At 45.8% G+C, this 25,253-nt stretch overlaps 1 protein-coding gene across 1 annotated transcript in view; it reads left to right on the forward strand.

Moving 5' to 3' along the window:
* Positions 1-25,253, forward strand: part of LOC142210189 (N-formyl peptide receptor 3-like) — a 51,294-nt gene that overhangs the window by 6,224 nt on the left and 19,817 nt on the right. Inside the window, exons 3-4 of the mRNA XM_075279215.1 lie at positions 17,303-17,377; positions 19,027-19,078. Of these exons, the coding sequence (XP_075135316.1) occupies positions 17,303-17,377; positions 19,027-19,078 (127 nt within the window). The remainder of the gene's footprint in view (positions 1-17,302; positions 17,378-19,026; positions 19,079-25,253) is intronic.

Consider the following 25,253-nt stretch of genomic DNA (forward strand, 5'->3'; position numbering starts at 1 on the left):
AATGTACAGCACCATGGGATTAATCTAATAATGTACAGCACCATGGGATTAATATAATAATGTACAGCACCATGGGATTAATATAATAATGTACAGAGCACCATGGGATTAATATAATAATGTACAGCACCATGGAATTAATATAATAATGTACAGAGCACCATGGGATTAATATAATAATGTACAGAGCACCATGGAATTAATATAATAATGTACAGAGCACCATGGGATTAATATAATAATGTACAGAGCACCATGGAATTAATATAATAATGTATAGAGCACCATGGGATTAATATAATAATGAACAGAGCACCATACTATTAATTAATTGATGTACAGAGCACCATGGGATTAATATAATAATGTACAGCACCATGGGATTAATATAATAATGTACAGAGCACCATGGAATTAATATAATAATGTACAGAGCACCATGGAAGTAATATAATAATGTACAGAGCATCATGGGATTAATATAATATTTTACAGCATCTCTTACGCAATTGTCCGTTCAGACACAGGAGAATGGCCGCTGTACATGCTTTGTTGGTGCTTTCGGTTGAAGATATGCAGAAGAGGTGATCGTGAGAAGAAAATGGAGGGCGTTGCTGGAGAGGCTGCATGCAGCACAGAGGACGCCCCCAGTGCTCTCTGAGCGCAGGGACACTGCCCTTCAGTGCTGTCTGGAGACTCATTTGCATACAATGAAACCCGTGAATATCACCAGAACAGTGGCGTGGATATGATAGATAGATAGATAGATAGATAGATAGATAGATAGATAGATAGATAGATAGATAGATAGATAGATAGATAGATAGATAATAGGGTTGAGCCGATCTTGAGATTTCAGGCTCGATTTTAAAATCCGATTTCCGATCATTTTCCAGCCGATCGCGATCGTAAAATTTGCTCGATCGGGATCTGATCTTTCCCGATCAATCCTATTAATGATATATACATGAATAGGGTGGAGCTGATCTTGAGATAACCTCCGACCTCGATCCCACCGAAAAAGATCGGGATTGGAATGCCAATCTCAATCGTGAAATTTACTCAATCGCCGATTGGAATCCGATCTTTTCCGATCCCGATCACTCAACCCTAATAGATATATGATATTCTTAGTCTACATTGGAGCCGGATGTACTTACATTATTACACTGCCCCCTACTGCACTGCCATGATGATTACATCATATAATAATCTATTATTTCTTTATTATCATATATATATATATATATATATATATATATATATATATATATATTAGTTATAATGTTTGTGATCCCTTTTCTCATCATCTTGACCAGTTATGTGATCATTCTCCTCAAACTTAGAAGAAGTAAGAGACCCCGGAGATCTTAGAGACCCTACAGGATCATCACCGCTGTTATATTGGGTTTCTTCATCTGCTGGTTTCCGTATTACATATTGCCAATAACACTCTGGTTTGATGAAAGAGTAATTAATTTAATTTCAATACCTGTTCTTGTTTCCATCCTGGCTTACCTTAATAGTTGTCTCAATCCAATCATTTATGTCTTTATGGCCCAAAATATTAAACCTGATTTCTTCAGATCTATCCTCGCCAGGATTGAAAGTGCATTAAGTGATCATCCTGAGGACCTGAACGGAGAAGCAGGAGATGGTGAAAATATTTGCAATCCTGATTTGTAAAATATATTCCTCTTACATATGTGTATGGAGGATGAATCGTGTGCCTGTTCTCCATCTTACATTCCTTTCTTAGGCACTGCTCAAAGCTCCTCCCCCTCCTTTACAGAAAACGGTTATCTATAATGGGATGAAACTTCTGGTCTGTGCCTTATCCCATATTTATGTGCCAAAACTTAATTTACAACTTTATAACCAATGATGTTATGTTAGTTATACAAATAGCACCTTCCCTTTGTCTACACAATGTATAACCACAACTACAATGTATCAAAACCTCACCCATCGACCATTAAAGACCAGAATCCATATGAGTCACATAAGTCTAAGTTGTGGCTTTGTGTATCTTTTTGAGCTTGCTCATATTTTGCCAATGGAGGGACCAGATCACAGTTCAGAAGACCCCAATGTGATGAGCATGATTGATATGTGATAGACTCCTATTAAAGAAATTTTGCAGTATTTAAAGGGATGTATGATGAGATGATATTTTGTTCAGGAGCAATTTGTACAGTTTTATTGGTAATCCACAGACTGGTCAGTTATAGGTAGCTCCAATCTAATGCCGGGCTGTGGACATGTCCCCCTTGATTTGTTGTCACCTATTATTTGTTTTAGCCGGGATAAATCGATCTCTCTAATCTAGTCAAAACACCCTTCCCCCAGCTACCTTCTACCCGCCCACTCTCTCCTAAGCCACAAGCCCCGCCTTCTTCCTAGCTCTTTAAACACTAACCTGGGAGGCAGGGGCAGCGAGGCGAAGAAGAATGAGAACACCGGGCACCAGACCAGCCATCTCTGCAGGTAAGTAGCTACTAGAGATGTTAGTTAGTCTCCCATTAGAATGAATGGACGCAGCCGGCGCACAAACTTACCTGTCTTCCAGGCAGGACCTTCTGGGCATGGAACATCACTGCCTTCTGGCTGCCCACACCTGCACAATAGAGCCGGGGTGCCGGCATGTACAATAGCTAGTAGTAGGAGGGCTAGTTAGGGAAATAGGGGAGGGGGGGGTAAGAAGGGGAGGTTAAATGTTAACCTGTTCTAGGCATAACCTGTCCATAGACTGTTTATGTCCAGGCAGTCCCTCTCTTGTTCTGCAAGGATGCACCGGAATGTCATTGCAGTTTTCAGCAGCTGCACAATTTCGTAACTGACTGACATAACAAGACTGAATGCAGAATGTACAAATTGTAGAAGAACACATCGGTGTACGCTCCAAGATTAGAGATTACAAGGGAAAAGAATTCAACCCACAGAAAACTCCCGATTAGGGTTGAGCGATCATGTTCGGAAAACATCGGATTCCGATCGGCGATCGAGAAAATTTCACGATCGCGATCGGAATTGCGAACATGATCTTTTTAGGTGGGATGAAGATCAGTACTATTTCCCACAATGCTTTGCTTAGCCTTCACACTGAGTATACACTCCACTCATTCTAAGCAGAATGTATACTCAGTGTGAAAGCTCCGCTGTGGTTCCATAGGAATGAATGGAAGCAGCCGGCACACAGCCTTAACCCCCCTGCGTGCCGGCTGCGTCCATTCATTCTAATGGGAGACTAGACTAGCATCTCTAGTAGCTACTTACCTCCAGAGATGGCTGCTCCGGTGCCCGGTGTTCTCGTTCTTCTTTGCCTTGCTGCCCCCGCCTCCCAGGTTAGTGTTTAAAGAGCTAGGAAGGCGGGGCTTGTGGCTTAGGAGAGTGTGGGCTAGTACAGGGCGGGGAGACGTGATGTCTCCCCGCCCAGTATCAGCCCACACTCTCCTAACCTGGGAGGCAGGGAGCAGCGAGGCGAGAAGAAGGAGAAGACCGGGCACCGGACCAGCCATCTCTGCAGGTAAGTGGACACCAGGGGGGCTAAGTAGCCAGAGGATTAAAAAAAATCCTCTGGCTACTTAGTGATCCATTACACAGCGTGGATTCTAACAATTAAAGCGTTCAATAGTTAGATTCCATGCTGTATAGTGAATAGGATTGCTTTTAAAATCCGATCTTCGATTAGTAAAAAAAATCCCATTGACTTGCATTGGGATTGGAATTGGGATCGAGATCGGGTTCGAATGAAAAATGATCGGAAATCGGATTTTAAAATCGATCCTTAAAAGTCAAGATCGGCTCAACCCCACTCCCGATCCTTAGGATGCTTTCATACAACAGTGTTTGGTCAGTGATTTTGGTCAGTAACAGTGAGCCAAAACAATATAAATATTTGCACCTATTCTGTGTTTTAAACCCATTACTAGTTTTAGCACAAAATCACTGATGAAAATCACTGACCAAACACTGACTGTGTGAAACCCTCACGTTGAAGAAATGCAACTTTTTTTTTGTTGATTTTTTTTTTTTAACCAAAGTCAGCAGTGGAAACAACAAAAGAGACAAATCTAAGAGCTTCCTTTATATTTCACATTCCTTTTCAAGCCACTTTGGATCAAAAACCACAGCAACATCAAAAACAGAACAGGTTGATATCATTCACTATAGGGGGAAATATATTGGTCCTGACTCCCCAACAACAAATAATTGAATTCAGGTGTTTTGTTCATTGCCCCCAGTTATACATCCCAGCCCGCATCTATAATGCCATCATTGCACACAATAGTGACACAATAGTTGGCTCTCTGGAGCTCACTGAAATCTAGTAGAAGCCACCACTGTAACAAGTCACTTCCCGAAACTTACCTGTACCGACTAGAGATGAGCGACCACTAAAATGTCCGAGGTTCGAAATCCGATTCGCACATCCGCACACTGTTCGACTGTTCGAACGGATTTCGAACCCCATTATAGTCTATGGGGGGAAATGCTCGTTTCAGGGGTACGCAAAATTCGATAAAAATTATACTTACCAAGTCCACAAGTGATGGTCAGGGTGGCTTCTGCTTGAAGTCTCCTCCCGGTGCAGGGTCCCCGCGTCCTCTTCCGGCTGTAATTCACTCTGCCTAGGCATCCGGCCTAGGCAGAGCCGACTGCGCATGCGTGGACATGCACAGTCGGCTCTGCCCAGGCCCGACACCTGAGCAGAGCCAACTGCGCATGCGCAGTCGGCTCTGCCTAGGCCGGATGTCTAGGCAGAGTGAATTACAGCCGGAAGAGGACACGGGGACGCAGCGCAGAGAAGACTTCTAAAGGTAAGAGAAGAACCAGCATTGATTGGCAGAATGTATAGCATTCTGCCAATCAACGCTGGTTCTGCATCGAACCTTAAACTTCGAACAGCTAGTAGTGTTCAATCGAGTACGAGTATTTCGAATACCGTAGTATTCGAACGAACATTACTCGCTCATCTCTAGTACCGACTACAAGGTCCTTGGAGTTGTGTCCTTATCTATGTTACAGCATTCCCCATTGAACTTGCTTATACGTGTAAGTACGGGCCAGCAGGTAACGAGGATCCGCGACTAGGAGACAGACGCACACTGGCAGGTAGATAACACACTTTACTTATGGAAAATGGGAAGGAATTAACAAAAGAAACTAAGTTACATATAACAGTATGAGGATAACGCCCGCTATAAACTGGCCCTAGCTGTCCCTGAGATACTTGTACGGTACCGGGTTTATACAGTCTCTCAGCTCTCTGTGGTGCTCCCTCGATACAGGCCTGTCCAGGAACTCAGCAGACTCTGTCTTGCTTCTGTCTTGGGTGAAGGTCTGAACACAGTCCAAGGCACAGTCCGGCTTTAGTCCCCAGAACAATCTCCACAACACTGCCGCTTTCTCCAGTCAGTCTCTGCAGTGTTTCAGGCCTTCTACTATGGCCTACAGCAGCAATGGCCTCTCACAGGTCCTCACAGCACACACTCTGGGCCCACACCACGCTGCTCACGTCACTTCCTCTGGACCGCACCATTTACCAAACAGAACAGGGTGATTATTGTCTCTCACAGTAGTGCAGTCCAAGGCTATATTTCTTCATACCAGTAGATGGCAGCAAAACACCACTGTTAAGACAATAGGGGCTACTACTGACTGCTACATACCCCCCCAGTCGAATGTTGGCAGTCCCTGACAACAATAGCTCCATCAACATATTTCTGTAATCGTAATGTTGTGATGTAACGATGGGCCGCTGGCCAAACAAACTCATTCTGGGCATAACGCACTGGCGGTACACCCGCTGTAGAACGACTAGTCCGCCGCAAGCTTGTCATATCGTCAGCAAGTGTAGAGGTCGGTCTCTCATTAGGACAGTCAGATATGGCAGTCGGGGGTGTCACTACTGTTGCAGGCCCAGTTACTGCCGGGGTGGTCACAGCTTCCACAACACCCCCGTTATCATCATCGTCATCCCACAACCAGGGCTCATTTGTGGAGGGGTGTGTCATAATCACTTCCTCCCTGTCGTTCTGAACTGGTCCCTGAGACTGACATGAAAACAGAAGAGAGAGCACCGTGCGGCACCTTGTGCATTACCCTTTTAAAGTGATTCCACAAAGTATTATTCAACATATAATCACCTTTAAGCGCTGTGAAGTGATCACAGCACTCAAATATCACTTCATAGACAAAATGGCTAGTAGCTGGCAGATCTTAACCGTGAAAACACGTATGCATGGTACTATACAGAAAAGGACCTATCCAACCAACTTCTACAGAAGTATCAAATGGATAAGAGGATCCGCGCTTACCAACCGTAGTTCTTGTTGCATTCGTTTATTAAAGCCTCACACACAACGCGTTTCGAAACCGGAAGCTGGTTTCTTCTTCAGGTGCACAAAGGACATAGATACTGAGAGCATAGAACATGCGCCCCCATAGTGACCTCATCATTTTACAATTGTAGCAAAAAAAAACATCAAATGGACAAATGACAACCAATAAATAGTTAAGAAACAGAATAAGACTAACATTATGTCAGCAATACAATAAAAAACTACAAACATTTATGCAGTATATTGAAAATCTCTTCAGCATCCAGGCATATCTACCTGCGCATATATTCATAAAAAGCCCGCCCTAAAGTATAATTATGCGTCATAGCCCATTGCTTGGGACGCATATGTGTCTCACATGCCGGAACTACTCTTGGAGCGCACATGCGTTCCATATACCGGATGTAGTTAGAAATAGTAAACCGCATAGACTACATGTTAAAAACCCAATTCGGGGTCACGTGTGCATGTGTGTCGATGGACTCTCAGCGATTCATAAAGGCGGTGTCAAAGCAGCCGAGACCCAGAACACGTATGTGCACGGAACATACCGGCTCCTATAAATCTGAACCCATAACAAGCAAAAAAACAGATGTTATGGAGCACTACAAATATAGACACATCTAGTCCTCTATTAAACAATAATACATAAAATAATGATACATGAAATTTACCACTCATTAAAATGATTGTATATGTATAAAAACACTTTATGTTAATAACTAGAGATGAGCGAACAGTGTTCTATCGAACTCATGTTCGATCGGATATTAGGCTGTTCGGCATGTTCGAATCGAATCGAACACCGCGTGGTAAAGTGCGCCATTACTCGATTCCCCTCCCACCTTCCCTGGCGCCTTTTTTGCTCCAATAACAACGCAGGGTAGGTGGGACAGGAACTACGACACCGGTGACGTTGAAAAAAGTAGGCAAAACCCATTGGCTGCCGAAAACATGTGACCTCTAATTTAAAAGAACAGCGCCGCCCAGGTTCGCGTCATTCTGAGCTTGCAATTCACCGAGGACGGAGGTTTCCATCCAGCTAGCTAGGGCTTAGATTCTGGGTAGGCAGGGACAGGCTAGGATAGGAAGGAGAAGACAACCAACAGCTCTTATAAGAGCTAAATTCCAGGGAGAAGCTTGTCAGTGTAACGTGGCACTGACGGGCTCAATCGCCGCAACCCAGTTTTCCCAGGATCCTGAATGGAATACACTGTCAGTGTATTCCCGTATACCCGATATATACCCCGATACCCGTTCCAACGGTGTGCCCCCCCACCTTCACCCCAGAAATACCCTGCAAGTCCCCTAGCAATAGAATTGGGGCTATATACACCCACAATTTTTACTACTGGTATACAGTGCCATTGTCTGACTGGGAATTCAAAGAATATATTGGGAATACAAATACCCTCATTTCTTGCTACTGCCATATAGTGCCAGTGTCTGACTGGGAATTCAAAGAATATATTGGGGTTACGTGCAACCACAATTTTTACTACTGGTATACAGTGCCATTGTCTGACTGGGAATTCAAAGAATATATTGGGAATACAAATACCCTCATTTCTTGCTACTGCCATATAGTGCCAGTTTCTGACTGGGAATTCAAAGAATATATTGGGGTTACGTGCACCCACAATTTTTACTACTGGTATACAGTGCCATTGTCTGACTGGGAATTCAAAGAATATATTGGGGTTATAAATACCCTCATTTCTTGCTACTGCCATATAGTGCCAGTTTCTGACTGGTAATTCAAAGAATATATTGGGGTTACGTGCACCCACAATTTTTACTACTGGTATACAGTGCCATTGTCTGACTGGGAATTCAAAGAATATATTGGGGTTATAAATACCCTCATTTCTTGCTACTGCCATATAGTGCCAGTGTCTGACTGGGAATTCAAAGAATATATTGGGGTTACGTGCAACCACAATTTTTACTACTGGTATACAGTGCCATTGTCTGACTGGGAATTCAAAGAATATATTGGGAATACAAATACCCTCATTTCTTGCTACTGCCATATAGTGCCAGTTTCTGACTGGGAATTCAAAGAATATATTGGGGTTACGTGCACCCACAATTTTTACTACTGGTATACAGTGCCATTGTCTGACTGGGAATTCAAAGAATATATTGGGGTTATAAATACCCTCATTTCTTGCTACTGCCATATAGTGCCAGTTTCTGACTGGTAATTCAAAGAATATATTGGGGTTACGTGCACCCACAATTTTTACTACTGGTATACAGTGCCATTGTCTGACTGGGAATTCAAAGAATATATTGGGGTTATAAATACCCTCATTTCTTGCTACTGCCATATAGTGCCAGTGTCTGACTGGGAATTCAAAGAATATATTGGGGTTACGTGCAACCACAATTTTTACTACTGGTATACAGTGCCATTGTCTGACTGGGAATTCAAAGAATATATTGGGAATACAAATACCCTCATTTCTTGCTACTGCCATATAGTGCCAGTTTCTGACTGGGAATTCAAAGAATATATTGGGGTTACGTGCACCCACAATTTTTACTACTGGTATACAGTGCCATTGTCTGACTGGGAATTCAAAGAATATATTGGGGTTATAAATACCCTCATTTCTTGCTACTGCCATATAGTGCCAGTTTCTGACTGGTAATTCAAAGAATATATTGGGGTTACGTGCACCCACAATTTTTACTACTGGTATACAGTGCCATTGTCTGACTGGGAATTCAAAGAATATATTGGGGTTATAAATACCCTCATTTCTTGCTACTGCCATATAGTGCCAGTGTCTGACTGGGAATTCAAAGAATATATTGGGGTTACGTGCACCCACAATTTTTACTACTGGTATACAGTGCCAATTTCTAACTAGGAATTCAAAATGCGCAAGGCTCCCGGAAAGGGACGTGGACGAGGCCGTGGGCGAGGTCGGGGGAATGGTTCTGGGGAGCAAGGTAGCAGTGAAGCCACAGGGCGTCCCGTGCCTACTCCTGTGGGGCAGCAAGCATTGCGCCACTCCACAGTGCCAGGGTTGCTTGCCACATTAACTAAACTGCAGGGTACAAACCTTAGTAGGCCCGAGAACCAGGAACAGGTCTTGCAATGGCTGTCAGAGAACGCTTACAGCACATTGTCCAGCAGCCAGTCAGACTCTGCCTCCTCTCCTCCTATTACCCAACAGTCTTGTCTTCCTTCCTCCCAAAATTCCGAAGCTTTACAGAACAATAACCCAAACTGTCCCTGCTCCCCAGAGCTGTTCTCCGCTCCTTTCATTGTCCCTCAACCTGCCTCTCCACGTCACGATTCCACGAACCTAACAGAGGAGCATCTGTGTCCAGATGCTCAAACACTAGAGTCTCCTCCATCTCCGTTCGATTTGGTGGTGGATGACCAGCAACCCACCCTCATCGACGATGATGTGACGCAGTTGCCGTCAGGGCATCCAGTTGACCGGCGCATTGTGCGGGAGGAGGAGATGAGACAGGAGTTGGAAGAGGAAGTGGTGGATGATGAGGACACTGACCCGACCTGGACAGGGGGGATGTCAAGCGGGGAAAGTAGTGTGGATGTTGAGGCAGGTGCAGCACCAAAAAGGGTAGCTAGAGGCAGAGGCAGAGGTCAGCAGCTTAGGCGAAGCCAGGCCACACCCGGAATCTCCCAAGATGTTCCAGTTCGTACCCAGCCCCGAAAAACTCCCACCTCGAGGGCACGTTTCTCGAAGGTGTGGAGTTTTTTCAAGGAATGCGCCGAGGACAGATATAGTGTTGTCTGCACAATTTGCCTCTCGAAATTGATTAGGGGCTCTGAGAAGAGCAACCTGTCCACCACTTCAATGCGCCGTCATTTGGAATCCAAGCACTGGAATCAGTGGCAGGCAGCAACGGCAGGACAAAGGCCGCCTGCCGTTCACGCCACTGCCACTGCCTCTGCCTCTGCCACTGCCACTGCTGACTGTGCTGGCGATGCACTCCAGAGGACGAGCCAGGACACCACTTCATCTGCCTCCGCCACTTTGTTGACTTCTACCTCATCCTCCCCTGGTCCTGTCTTATCTCCTTCTCCTGCACCATCAAAGGCACCATCAGGCGTTTCTTTACAACAACCCACCATCTCTCAGACATTGGAGCGGCGGCAGAAATACACTGCTAACCACCCACACGCGCAAGCCTTGAACGCCAACATCGCTAAACTGCTGGCCCAGGAGATGTTGGCGTTCCGGCTTGTTGAAACTCCCGCCTTCCTGGACCTGATGGCAACTGCGGCACCTCGCTATGCCGTCCCTAGCCGTCACTACTTCTCCCGGTGTGCCGTCCCCGCCTTGCACCAGCACGTGTCACTCAACATCAGGCGGGCCCTTAGTTCCGCGCTTTGCACAAAGGTCCACTTGACCACCGACGCGTGGACAAGTGCATGCGGACAGGGACGCTACATTTCACTGACGGCACACTGGGTGAATGTAGTTGAGGCTGGGACTGCTTCCCAAACTGGCCCGGTGTACCTCGTCTCCCCGCCTAACATTCCTGGCAGGGACACGAGAAGAACACCCCCCTCCTCCTCCTCCTCTACCGCCTCCTCCTCCGCCACCTCCTCCTCCTCCGCCACCGCCTCCTCCTCCGCTGTTAGATTGACCCCAGCTACGAGTTGGAAACGTTGCAGCACTGGCGTTGGTAGACGTCAGCAGGCTGTGCTGAAGCTGATCAGCTTGGGGGACAGACAGCACACTGCCTCCGAGGTGAGGGATGCCCTCCTCGATGAGACGGCAATATGGTTTGAGCCGCTGCACCTGGGCCCAGGCATGGTCGTTTGTGATAACGGCCGGAACCTGGTAGCAGCTCTGGAGCTTGCCGGACTCCAACATGTTCCATGCCTGGCCCACGTCTTCAACCTAGTGGTGCAACGTTTCCTAAAGAGCTACCCCAATGTTCCAGAGCTACTGGTGAAAGTGCGGCGCATGTGCGCCCACTTTCGCAAGTCGACAGTAGCCGCTGCTAGCTTAAAATCTCTCCAGCAACGCCTGCATGTGCCACAACACCGGCTTTTGTGCGACGTCCCCACACGCTGGAACTCAACGTTTCAGATGTTGAATAGAGTGGTTGAGCAGCAGAGACCTTTGATGGAATACCAGCTACAAAACCCTAGGGTGCCACAAAGTCAGCTGCCTCAGTTTCACATCCATGAGTGGCCATGGATGAGAGACCTTTGTGACATCCTACGGGTCTTTGAGGAGTCCACAAGGAGGGTGAGCTCTGAGGATGCGATGGTGAGCCTTACAATCCCGCTCTTGTGTGTTCTGAGAGAATCCCTGATTGACATCAGGGATAACTCAGATCACACAGAGGAGTTAGGGATAGCATCCGATCCGTCACAGCTGGAGAGTAGGTCCACACATCTGTCCGCTTCACTGCGTTTAATGGAGGAGGAGGAGGAGGAGGAGGAGGAGGAAGAAGAGTTGTCCGATGATGTGATGGTGATACAGGAGGCTTCCGGGCAACTTCGAATCGTCCCATTGTTGCAGCGCGGATGGGTAGACATGGAGGATGAGGAGGAAATGGAGATTGAACTTTCCGGTGGGGCCAGAGGAGTCATGCCAACTAACACTGTGGCAGACATGGCTGAGTTCATGTTGGGGTGCTTTACAACCGACAAGCGTATTGTCAAAATCATGGAGGACAACCAGTACTGGATCTTTGCTATCCTTGACCCCCGGTATAAAAACAACATCTCGTCTTTTATTCCGGTAGAGGGGAGGGCCAATCGCATCAATGCTTGCCACAGGCAATTGGTGCAGAATATGATGGAGATGTTTCCAGCATGTGACGTTGGCGGCAGGGAGGGCAGTTCCTCCAGTAGGCAACCAAGTTCTCACCGGTCCACACAAACGAGGGGCACACTGTCTAAGGTCTGGGACACCTTGATGGCACCCCCTCGCCAAAGTGCCGCCACGGAGGGTCCTAGTGTCACCAGGCGTGAGAAGTATAGGCGCATGTTGCGGGAATACCTTTCCGACCACAGCCCTGTCCTCTCCGACCCCTCTGCGCCCTACACGTATTGGGTGTCGAAGTTGGACCTGTGGCTTGAACTTGCCCTATATGCCTTGGAGGTGCTGTCCTGTCCTGCCGCCAGCGTCCTATCTGAGAGGGTGTTCAGTGCAGCCGGTGGCATCATCACTGACAAGCGCACCCGTCTGTCAGCTGAGAGTGCCGACCGGCTCACTTTGATAAAAATGAACCACCACTGGATAGAGCCTTCATTTTTGTGCCCACCTGTGTAAAGCACCCCAACATGAAACTCCATGTCTGTACTCAACCTCTCCAATTCCTCCGCATCCTCATACTCATCCACCATAAGCGTTGCACAATTCTGCTAATACTAGGCTCCCTCCAACATGATTTCCCCCAACTCTGCTGGTTAGAGGCTCCCTCCACCCTGATTTCCACCAACTCTGCTGGTTAGAGGCTCCCTCCACCCTGCTTTCCCACAACTCTGCTGGTTAGAGGCTCCTTCCACCATGAATTTGCCCAAACTGGGCTGTTTAGAGGCTCCCTCCACCATGAATTGGTCCAAACTGGGCTGGTTAGAGGCTCCCTCCACCATTAATTGGTCCAAACTGGGCTGGTTAGAGGCTCCCTCCACCATGAATTTGCCCAAACTGGGCTGTTTAGAGGCTCCCTCCACCATGAATTTGCCCAAACTGGGCTGTTTAGAGGCTCCCTCCACCATGAATTGGTCCAAACTGGGTTTTTTAGAGGCTCCCTCCACCATGAATTGGTCCAAACTGGGCTGGTTAGAGGCTCCCTCCACCATGAATTGGTCCAAACTGGGGTGGTTAGAGGCTCCCTCCACCATTAATTGGTCCAAACTGGGCTGGTTAGAGGCTCCCTCCACCATTAATTGGTCCAAACTGGGCTGGTTAGAGGCTCCCTCCACCATTAATTGGTCCAAACTGGGCTGGTTAGAGGCTCCCTCCACCATGAATTTGCCCAAACTGGGCTGTTTAGAGGCTCCCTCCACCATGAATTTGCCCAAACTGGGCTGGTTAGAGGCTCCCTCCACCATGAATTGGTCCAAACTGGGGTTTTTAGAGGCTCCCTCCACCATGAATTGGTCCAAACTTGGCTGTTTAGAGGCTCCCTCCACCATGAATTGGTCCAAACTGGGGTGGTTAGAGGCTCCCTCCACCATTAATTGGTCCAAACTGGGCTGGTTAGAGGCTCCCTCCACCATTAATTGGTCCAAACTGGGCTGGTTAGAGGCTCCCTCCACCATGAATTGGTCCAAACTGGGTTTTTTAGAGGCTCCCTCCACCATGAATTTGCCCAAACTGGGCTGTTTAGAGGCTCCCTCCACCATGAATTGGTCCAAACTGGGCTGGTTAGAGGCTCCCTCCACCATGAATTTCCCAAAACTTGGCTGTTTAGAGGCTCCCTCCACCATTAATTGGTCCAAACTGGGCTGGTTAGAGGCTCCCTCCACCATGAATTGGTCCAAACTGGGGTTTTTAGAGGCTCCCTCCACCATGAATTGGTCCAAACTGGGGTGGTTAGAGGCTCCCTCCACCATTAATTGGTCCAAACTGGGCTGGTTAGAGGCTCCCTCCACCATTAATTGGTCCAAACTGGGCTGGTTAGAGGCTCCCTCCACCATGAATTTGCCCAAACTGGGCAGTTTAGAGGCTCCCTCCACCATGAATTTGCCCAAACTGGGCTGGTTAGAGGCTCCCTCCACCATGAATTGGTCCAAACGGGTTTTTAGAGGCTCCCTTCACCATGAATTGGTCCAAACTGGGTTTTTTAGAGGCTCCCTCCACCATGAATTTGCCCAAACTGGGCTGTTTAGAGGCTCCCTCCACCATGAATTGGTCCAAACTGGGTTTTTTAGAGGCTCCCTCCACCATGAATTGGTCCAAACTGGGCTGGTTAGAGGCTCCCTCCACCATGAATTGGTCCAAACTGGGGTTTTTAGAGGCTCCCTCCACCATGAATTGGTCCAAACTTGGCTGTTTAGAGGCTCCCTCCACCATGAATTGGTCCAAACTGGGGTGGTTAGAGGCTCCCTCCACCATTAATTGGTCCAAACTGGGCTGGTTAGAGGCTCCCTCCACCATTAATTGGTCCAAACTGGGCTGGTTAGAGGCTCCCTCCACCATGAATTTGCCCAAACTGGGCTGTTTAGAGGCTCCCTCCACCATGAATTTGCCCAAACTGGGCTGGTTAGAGGCTCCCTCCACCATGAATTGGTCCAAACGGGTTTTTAGAGGCTCCCTTCACCATGAATTGGTCCAAACTTGGCTGTTTAGAGGCTCCCTCCACCATGAATTGGTCCAAACTGGGGTGGTTAGAGGCTCCCTCCACCATTAATTGGTCCAAACTGGGCTGGTTAGAGGCTCCCTCCACCATTAATTGGTCCAAACTGGGCTGGTTAGAGGCTCCCTCCACCATGAATTGGTCCAAACTGGGGTTTTTAGAGGCTCCCTCCACCATGAATTGGTCCAAACTTGGCTGTTTAGAGGCTCCCTCCACCATTAATTGGTCCAAACTGGGCTGGTTAGAGGCTCCCTCCACCATGAATTGGTCCAAACTGGGTTTTTTAGAGGCTCCCTCCACCATGAATTTGCCCAAACTGGGCTGTTTAGAGGCTCCCTCCACCATGAATTGGTCCAAACTGGGTTTTTTAGAGGCTCCCTCCACCATGAATTGGTCCAAACTGGGCTGGTTAGAGGCTCCCTCCACCATGAATTGGTCCAAACTGGGGTGGTTAGAGGCTCCCTCCACCATTAATTGGTCCAAACTGGGCTGGTTAGAGGCTCCCTCCACCATTAATTGGTCCAAACTGGGCTGGTTAGAGGCTCCCTCCACCATTAATTGGTCCAAACTGGGCTGGTTAGAGGCTCCCTCCACCATGAATTTGCCCAAACTGGGCTGTTTAGAGGCTCCCTCCACCATGAATTTGCCCAAACTGGGCTGGTTAGAGGCTCCCTCCACCATGAATTGGTCCAAACTGGGGTTTTTAGAGGCTCCCTCCACCATGAATTGGTCCAAACTTGGCTGTTTAGAGGCTCCCTCCACCATTAATTGGTCCAAACTGGGCTGGTTAGAGGCTCCCTCCACCATGAATTGGTCCAAACTGGGTTTTTTAGAGGCTCCCTCCACCATGAATTTGCCCAAACTGGGCTGTTTAGAGGCTCCCTCCACCATGAATTGGTCCAAACTGGGGTGGTTAGAGGCTCCCTCCACCATTAATTGGTCCAAACTGGGCTGGTTAGAGGCTCCCTCCACCATTAATTGGTCCAAACTGGGCTGGTTAGAGGCTCCCTCCACCATGAATTTGCCCAAACTGGGCTGGTTAGAGGCTCCCTCCACCATGAATTGGTCCAAACTGGGTTTTTTAGAGGCTCCCTCCACCATGAATTTGCCCAAACTGGGCTGGTTAGAGGCTCCCTCCACCATGAATTGGTCCAAACTGGGGTTTTTAGAGGCTCCCTCCACCATGAATTTGCCCAAACTCTGCTGGTTAGAGGCTCAATCCACCCTGATTTTCAAAACAAATGTTGGTGCCAACCTCAACTTACTACAAGGGCCAAATTCACTGCTGGTGACAAGCTCTCCTCACTGCAAGTGCCAAATACACATGTTTCAAGGTGTTTTCCTACTGTCAGAGAGGTGGTATTGAGTGTGTAAAGTGTGTAGTTGTTAGGCTGTGATGTTGGGGTAATAGAGGGTCTTTGGTGTGTTAGATGCCCCCAGACATGCTTCCCCTGCTGTCCCAGTGTCATTCCAGAGGTGTTGGCATCATTTCCTGGGGTGTCATAGTGGACTTGGTGACCCTCCAGACACGGATTTGGGTTTCCCCCTTAACGAGTATCTGTTCCCCATAGACTATAATGGGGTTCGAAACCCGTTCGAACACACGAACATTGAGCGGCTGTTCGAATCGAATTTCGAACCTCGAACATTTTAGTGTTCGCTCATCTCTATTATTAACCAATAAAAATATATTCAACTCAAAAAGGGGACTCACCATAATAATCGTTACTATTTTTCAAGAGGTGATGTCTTGCAATGTCTCATTCAAACCAGCTGGACTCAAAGTATCCAGCTGGTATATCCAGTAGATTTCACGCCGTTTCAAGACTTCAAATCTATTTGGTATATTCAAAGGGATGTGGTCTATGGGGACAACATTAAACCCTGCAAAATTACTATTATGCTTATGTAAAAAATGTCTTGAGACGCTATGTTTTAAGTACCCATTTACTATATTTGACCTGTGTTTATTTATTCTAATATGTAGGTTCATGATCGTTCTCCCTACATATTGCATGCCACAAGGGCATTCTGCTAAATAAATGACATAGGGCGTAGAGCAATCCATACGGAAATCAAGTTGGAAAGTCCTACCTGTAGATCTACTAGAGATCTCTTGGACCTCGTGACCTATACATTGACAGCACTTGCATCGCCTGTTACCACACCTAAAGCTTCCTTTTTCATTTCCTTCAGTTGTAGGACTAGTATCAGATTTGGGAGCTATGGATTTGAGTCTACTTGGGGCTATTAAATTTTTAACACTTTTAGCCCTTCTAAATGTAAGTTTCGGTCTCTTAGGGAGAAGATTCTTTAAGTACTGGTCATTTTGTAGAATGTACCAGTACTTATGCAAGATGTCACGGATGGTCATGTGAGCTCCATTATATGTAGTTAAAAAATTAAATTTAAACGAGTCCACATTATCCCTAATTCTAGGTTTCAAACAATCTGATTGAGTGAGTTCTCTCCTTGGCTAAATCGATAATAGCTCTAGGGTACTTTTTGGCCTTAAATCTACTCCTCAGAATCTCACTCTGGCATTGATAATCCAGTTCAGTGGTGCAATTTCTACGTATGCGTTTAAACTGCCCAAACGGAATGTTTTTCTTCCATTTGTTGTAGTGTGAACTGTTGTAATCTAAAAGACTATTACAGTCAACACTCTTAAAGAATGTTTTAGTGGAAATGTGGTCACCCGTTCCCATAAGAATCAGATCCAGGTATTCTATTGAAGTATCATTAATTTTCCCTGAAAATTTTAAACCCCAGTCATTATCATTTAGATATATAACAAAATTATTAAAAGTTTCGGACGTACCTCTCCAAATAAAAAGAAGGTCGTCAATATATCTCTTAAAAAATATAATATGATTTGACCATACTGGATGATCAAATATAAATTGCTGTTCAAATTCCCCTACATACAGGTTAGCATAACTAGGGGCAAATTTTGTCCCCATAGCTGTTCCACATACCTGTAGAAACAGCTGATCCTGAAATTGAAATACATTGTGCTCTAAAATAAACTTAATGCTGTTAAGAATAAACTTTTTTTGTATTTCTGGTAATGTTGATCTACTATCAAGAGATAGTTTAATCTTTTCTAAACGCGGAGTAGACAATGATGTCATCGAGGTAAATCAGAGTGAATTCGAAATTGAAATCGCCCAGACATTTCTCCATGAGCCGTTGGAATGTACCCGGGGCATTGGTCAGACAAAAAGGCATGCGGTTGAACTCATATAGACCCATGGGGAGGATGAAAGCCGTCTTCCCTTTGTCCTTCTCACTCATGGGGACCTGCCAGTAGCCGCTTGCTAAATCTAGGGACGAGAAGTAACGGGCCTTGCCTAAGGCCGTAAGCGATTCTTCAATACGGGGGAGCGGGTAAGAGTCACGTACAGTGCAGGAGTTCAGTCTACGATAATCCACGCAGAACCTTAAAGATCCGTCCTTCTTTTTGACCAACACCACTGGTGCAGCCCAAGGGCTTTGACTCTCTCTAACAACTCCATTCTCCAGCATTGAATTCAGCAGATCTTTCACTTCTTGGTACTGTTGGGGTGGTATCTGCCGATATCTTTCCCTGATGGGAGCCGCATCTCCAGTGGGTATTTCATGATAGATTCCCTGTGCACAGCCAAAGTCATTCTCATGTCGTGCAAATGAGGCCACGTGTTCTGCTAGCAACTGGTCTACCTTTCTGACTTGATCAGTAGTATATCGAGAAAGGTTTAACTTCATTCGTTCTCGCAGCAACCGCCCTTCTTCATGGGAGACAATGAGCCCTTCTGCTTCTGTGGACACGGTCACTGACCATTCCCCCTTCCCGGATGGCGTCAGTTCTAAAGGTGTCGCCTTTCGTATTTCAGCTGGGACAGCATAGACCTTGGCAAGGAGATTACCTGGAGTCAGATCTAAACTCTGGTTATGGGTATTGACACACCGCACCAACACTCTCCCCTGGGTTACCACAGACAAGGAGCGAGCCACCAGCACATTAGTGCACCCGCTCTGGTTAGATAATGGGTCAATCATGACAGAAAGGCCTTCTAATTTCCGAGTGGTGCCCAGTGGTAGAGATATAATAGTCTCTCTTTCAGCTGGTAGTGTTACCTTGGTGTGATGAGGAACAGTAATACAGCCCACGGGCTGTTCTCCACCGGTGGCTCTCTGCAGTCCACACATCCTTATTAATCGCTGTAAGGCAGCCCGAGTGGGTTGGTGAGCAGTAGCTTCTCTCCAATAATTGTGCCCATCTCTAGCAAACAGCAGGTGGTCCATGTCCTTCAGAATATTCATCCCTAAAATTACGGGGATCTGTTTATCATAGCCCTCCTGGACTACGATAATACCTCTTCTGCCTAAGTCTCGGCCGCATATGTTCACGTCCATCCAGACCACTCCGCATACCGGGACAGGTAAGTTATTGGCTGCCACAACACTCACAAACATCTCAGGGTCATATTGGGCAGACTGTTGGAAGTACCGTTCATAACATTCTCTTCCCATAGTGGTAACTTGTGATCCCGTATCTATCATTCCAGTAACGAGGACATCATTCATCTTGACCTGCAACACCGGGCTTGCTGCAATCAGTGTATCATCAGGGCTCTTAACTTCCTTCACTCTTTTGTTCCCTTCCAACGCATGCCCCGCTGCGCTGGAACCTTCTAGTTTAAAGGCGGCTGTCTTGGGAACTTGTCTGGGCATTTTGCAGCGACATGTCCCAGTCTTCCACACACCCAGCACTGGATCTCTCGCCGAGGTGGTCGTCTCTCTGGGCCCCCTCGGTAGACCCAACGTTCTCGGTCCTGTTCTGGGCCCCCTCGGTAGGCCCCTGACACTCCACTCTCAGGTACTTTATTCACTCTTCCTCCTTCATAGCCTCTCTTGGCCTGCTGTGCATAATCTTCGCAGCGCTTTGTTAGGTATTCTACTTGTACCTGTAGTTTCTGAATAATGGACTCCAGGTCTCTGGCTTTTCCTATAGCTGCTGCTTCAGCCCCTTGACTTAGTGTGACACTCTGTCTCACCTGTGGCTCAGTCACTTTACTATTCGCACGGTAAATTGCCTCCACCCGTATGTCACTGAAGGTAGATTGTGGCCGTCTCCTTATCTCATCTTGCATTGCCTCTGCTATGATCTTGTCACGTATTCCTATGACAAACTGGTCTCGGAGAGTACGGTCATAGTCGGCTATAGCGTTGGTTCCCCCTTTTTCCCTAACGTCATTGAGTAGTTCTTGTAGGGCATTGGCATACTGAGGGAGAGTTTCAGTTTCTGACTGGGTTCGCTGAAAGAACCTGACCTTTAGGGAACCTAATGATGCTGTCTCTCCATAAATGGTCTCTAACAAAGTCACTACTTCATCAAATGTCTTTTTCTCATTAGCTGGTTGTAGCCTGACAGTCGTCTTGGCGTCCCCTGTCAGCGTCAGTGTGGCCAACTGTACTATCACATCTGGTGCAATGTCATATATCTGCTGTAAGCCTCGTATCTGATCTGCCCATTCAGCTACCGTCATATTACACCCATCAAATTTTGTCACTTGGCTCATCACTGACCCTGGCGGCACCATTCTCCTTCCTGGTAAAACAGCTACATTGGGACTATCAGCTGGGGCGCCTGAGCTTGACCCGGCAAAGGTTCCCTCTTCCCTGTCCGACATGTCTCCTGAGCTACGGATCCTGCTGACTACGCCAAAATGTAAGTACGGGCCAGCAGGTAACAAGGATCCGTGACTAGGAGACAGACGCACACTGGCAGGTAGATAACACACTTTACTTATGGAAAATGGGAAGGAATCAACAAAATAAAACTAAGTTACATATAACAGTATGAGGATAACGCACGCTATAAACTGGCCCTAGCTGTCCCTGAGATACTTGTACGGTACCGGGTTTATACAGTCTCTCTCTGCGGTGCTCCCTCGATGCAGGCCTGTCCAGGAACTCAGCAGACTCTGGCTTGCTTCTGTCTTGGGTGAAGGTCTGAACACAGTCCAAGGCACAGTCCGGCTTTAGTCTCCAGAACAATCTCCACAACACTGCCGCTTTCTCCAGTCAGTCTCTGCAGTGTTTCAGGCCTTCTACTATGGCCTACAGCAGCAATGGCCTCTCACAGGTCCTCACAGCACACACTCTGGACCCACACCACGCTACTCTGTGCTTCCTGCTCATGTCACTTCCTCTGGACCGCACCATTTACCAAACAGAACAGGGTGATTATTGTCTCTCACAGTAGTGCAGTCCAAGGCTATATTTCTTCATACCAGTAGATGGCAGCAAAACACCACTGTTAAGACAATAGGGGCTACTACTGACTGCTACATACGCCTATTGCCTTTTGGGACCAATCTTGAACCTTTCCATCACATTTACCTGCAGGATCTGGTGATTAAATGATCCACTTGGACTTCACTGATGAAATCTATAATTCATGTCATGTGTCTGATGAAGGGACATTCCCGAAACGTTGCAATGTATCAATAAAGAGTTTTTATTTGGAGTCGGGAAGGAATTTTTTCCCCTGAAATAGGGCAATTGGAATGAGCCTCATGGGTTTTTTTGCCTTCCCCTGGATCAACACTGTAGGGATTGTAGGGTTATAGGTTGGACTTGATGGACTGATGTCTTTATCCAACCTCATCTACTATGTAACTATGTAACTATGTGACGCATAACCATATCTGGTGTTCTGTTCAATTCTACTTTTTGGCTTATACCATTACGTGGGGAGGTGATCAGTTCCGTTTTGAACTGGCACCCATGGAATAACACATACATCTGAGTGCTGCCTCCATGCATTACTAGAGTAGATATTCCATCATCACCTATGAGTGCTTTTATTGAAATGTTAAAGGGTCTAGGAACGCCAGCAACACGAAGTGCAAACAGATCACATAAACTTACAGAGTGGGGGTGCCAAGTACTGAGGAGCATAAAAACTCTCCCCACCAGGAGCTTTATGACTTGGGTTTCCATGCTTGAGTATCTGCATCCAAACCTAACAACACCAAGCCATCCTATGGAGGGGTGTAACCCTTCGCTCAAGTGGTATAAAGCACAGAGCTATGCATATAGTTTAATGTACGGAAAGCTTAATGCTTCAGTAGACCAAGACATTTTAGAGAATTACACAATTCCAATTTTGGGGGAATAATTTGGGGAAGGCCCTTGACTGCGCCCCAGTGCACAAAGCTAACTTCATAAGGGAATGGTTGGAAGAGTTTAATTTGGAAGAACTGGATTGACCACACAAAGCCCTGACCCGCAACACTCGAGAGATGAATTAGAATGGAAATGGTGACCCAGGACCTCTCAATCTCCAACATCACTGTCTGACCTCACAAATGTTCTTCGAAATGAATGGGCAAAAATTCCTTAAAATTTTTTACAGGTTGCAGATAACATATATAATGGGCACTATTCACAATTCAGCTTGTATCCTTTGTAATCTGAACATCCTACTCCCGTCTCCAAGATTTTTCTTGAGCTGCACCAGTGCTCTGGATTACTCTACCTGGACAAGCACAATCACCGACTTAGAGATATTGTGTTTTCTTAGTTCAAAACTAATTCACTGACTCCACACAGCTAGAAGATTCTGATACATAATTAAAACTTCACTTTTATTGTGCCAACCATTAAAATACTAAAATATAAAACCCTAGATCAGGTCACAGATATATGTCACACTCTACTGTGGGACTCCAAAGATCATGTATAATGTTAATCCTTTGCTATGTCTCAATAAGGGTACAGGGGCAAGGAATATATCCAAATCATATAAAGAAAAAAAGAGATTCGATCTCACCATATAACTCCCAAGTTCTTGATAGGGGGCACGGCCTTTGTTCCTCCGGACTTTAAGAGGCAGGTTCACAGCTGAATACTTGTAGAAATAGAGCAGGTCCGCACTCCTTTCAAGCTTGGTAAAATTTAACCTTTAATAAGCCATTTAAAAGGCATACTACTACTATAAACGCAGTTTTTCTCCAGTTATTCCCCGTTACAAATTGTTTCCTGCTTCCCAGTACCTTGTACAACATATTAAATGGATCCAATATGAAATACAATTTTTCTTTGCAAAAACTAAGCCATCATACAGCTGTGTCAATGGAAAAAATTTAAAAAAGTTATACAGGCGGGGAGTCAAAAATAAAAAATTTAAAATACCTGTGTCCCCCTATCTCTTCATAGATTGTAAGATTTCACAAGCAGGGCCCCCACTCCTATTGTTTGATATGTTAGTTATTTTGTCACATTGTCATGTCTAATACTGTGCTGCTTGTATGACTTTTCTCTCCGCATATTTCGTGTGGAAACTTAGTGGAAACCACATGGACCCCATTATAGTCTATAGAGTCCGTGTGGTTTCTTACGTAACCGCTTTTTTAATGCATAAAGGTTTCCCCAAGCGGAATTCCTGAACGGAAACCCGAACTCTGATGTGAACCAAGTCTTAGAATGTGACAAGGAGAAGCTTACCATGTGCTGAAGGTCATAATGGCGGTGACCTTAAGGGTAAAAGAACTCCATACTTTGACAGTAGCTTACACATTTGCATACCCAGATCTCCTCAGAATGATGTAGATAATTTCTTGAAAAGCAAACATATAAAATTGACTTATATAGTCCTAGAGGAAAGTACAAGAATGTGGTCAGACAGCACTTTGTGACTTCTTGGGGATGTCGGGGAGAATAAAAAGAACGAGCGGACTATAGAGCAGAGACAGAAGTGCGGAGACTTGGTGAGTATTACACTACATGATATCAGAGAGTTCTGTGTGTTTAGGGTTAATATCAGAGAATGGACAGAATAAACCTTGTCTTATTTCTATGTCCTGTGTTAGATCCAAAGGCTTCTATCTCCACACAACCTTGAAGTTTTGGAAGTTATAATTGTTATATCAATAAGTGAATCGGCTGAATTTTTTTTCCTGTACATAAGTAATGAAAGTAATTACAGATTGTTTTTTTTTCCATCTAAATTGTTTCTAGTTTAATATAAGCGATAACTTTTGGAGATAGAACCTTATTGTTTCAGAAAATGTCAAATGTCGTTGAGCAGATAGAACCTTTTCACTTTGTAATAACACAATGATGGAAAAACTCGTCTCAGATATGTGAGGGGTAAAAGTGATTGCCATTTCATTCTAATTCTATGTATTTGTTTTCACAAACAACAATAATAATTGGAATGAAATAGATGAGTATTAGCAGGTGAGGCCGAGAACTTGTAAGTGTTACATGAAGAATAGAAGCTTGTTATGTTCTTAGTACAGTGGGGCAAAAAAGTATTTAGTCAGTCACCAATAGTGCAAGTTCCACCACTTACAAAGATGAGAAGCGTCTGTAATTTACATCATAGGTAGACCTCAACTATGAGAGACAAAATGAGAAAACAAATCCAGAAAATCACATTGTCTGATTTTGTAAGAATTTATTTGCAAATTATGGTGGAAAATAAGTATTTGGTCAGTAACAAAATTTCATCTCAATACTTTGTTCTATCTCCTTTGTTGGCAATGACAGAGGTCAAACGTTTTCTGTAAGTCTTCACAAGGTTGGCACACACTGTTGTTGGTATGTTGGCCCAGTCCTCCATGCAGATCTCCTCTAGAGCAGTGATGTTTTGGGGCTGTCGCTTGGCAACACGGACTTTCAACTCCCTCCAAAGGTTTTCTATAGGGTTGAGATCTGGAGACTGGCTAGGCCACTCCAGGACCTTGAAATGCTTCTTACAAAGCCACTCCTTCGTTGCCCTGGCGGTGTGCTTTGGATCATTGTCATGTTGAAAGACCCAGCCACGTTTCATCTTCAATGCCCTTGCTGATGGAAGGAGGTTTGCACTCACAATCTCCCGATACATGGCCCCATTCATTCTTTCATGTACCCGGATCAGTCGTCCTGGCCCCTTTGCAGAGAAACAGCCCCAGAGCATGAAGTTTCCACCCCCATGCTTTACAGTAGGTATGGTGTTTGATGGATGCAACTCAGTATTCTTTTTCTTTCAAACACGTAAAGTTGTGTTTCTACCAAACAGTTCCAGTTTGGTTTCATCAGACCATAGGACATTCTCCCAATACTCTTCTGGATCATCCAAATGCTCTCTAGTAAACTTCAGAGGGGCCCGGACATGTACTGGCTTAAGCAGTGGGACACGTCTGGCACTGCAGGATCTGAGTCCCTGGCGGCGTAGTGTGTTACTGATGGTAGGCTTTGTTACATTGGTCCCAGCTCTCTGCAGTTCATTCACTAGGTTCCCCCGCGTGGTTCTGGGATTTTTGCTCACCGTTATTGTGATCATTTTGACCCCACGGGGTGAGATTTTGCGTGGAGCCCCAGATCGAGGGAGATTATCAGTGGTCTTGTATGTCTTCCATTTTCTAATTATTAATCTCACAGTTGATTTCTTCAATCCAAGCTGGTTGCCTATTGCAGATTCAGTCTTCCCAGCCTGGTGCAGGGCTACAATTTTGTTTCTGGTGTCCTTTGACAGCTCTTTGGTCTTCACCATAGTGGAGTTTGGAGTCTGACTGTTTGAGGGTGTGCACAGGTGTCTTTTTATACTGATAACAAGTTTAAACA

This window comes from Leptodactylus fuscus, chromosome 6, assembly GCF_031893055.1.
Source record: "Leptodactylus fuscus isolate aLepFus1 chromosome 6, aLepFus1.hap2, whole genome shotgun sequence".
Classification (NCBI taxonomy): Eukaryota; Metazoa; Chordata; class Amphibia; order Anura; family Leptodactylidae; genus Leptodactylus; species Leptodactylus fuscus.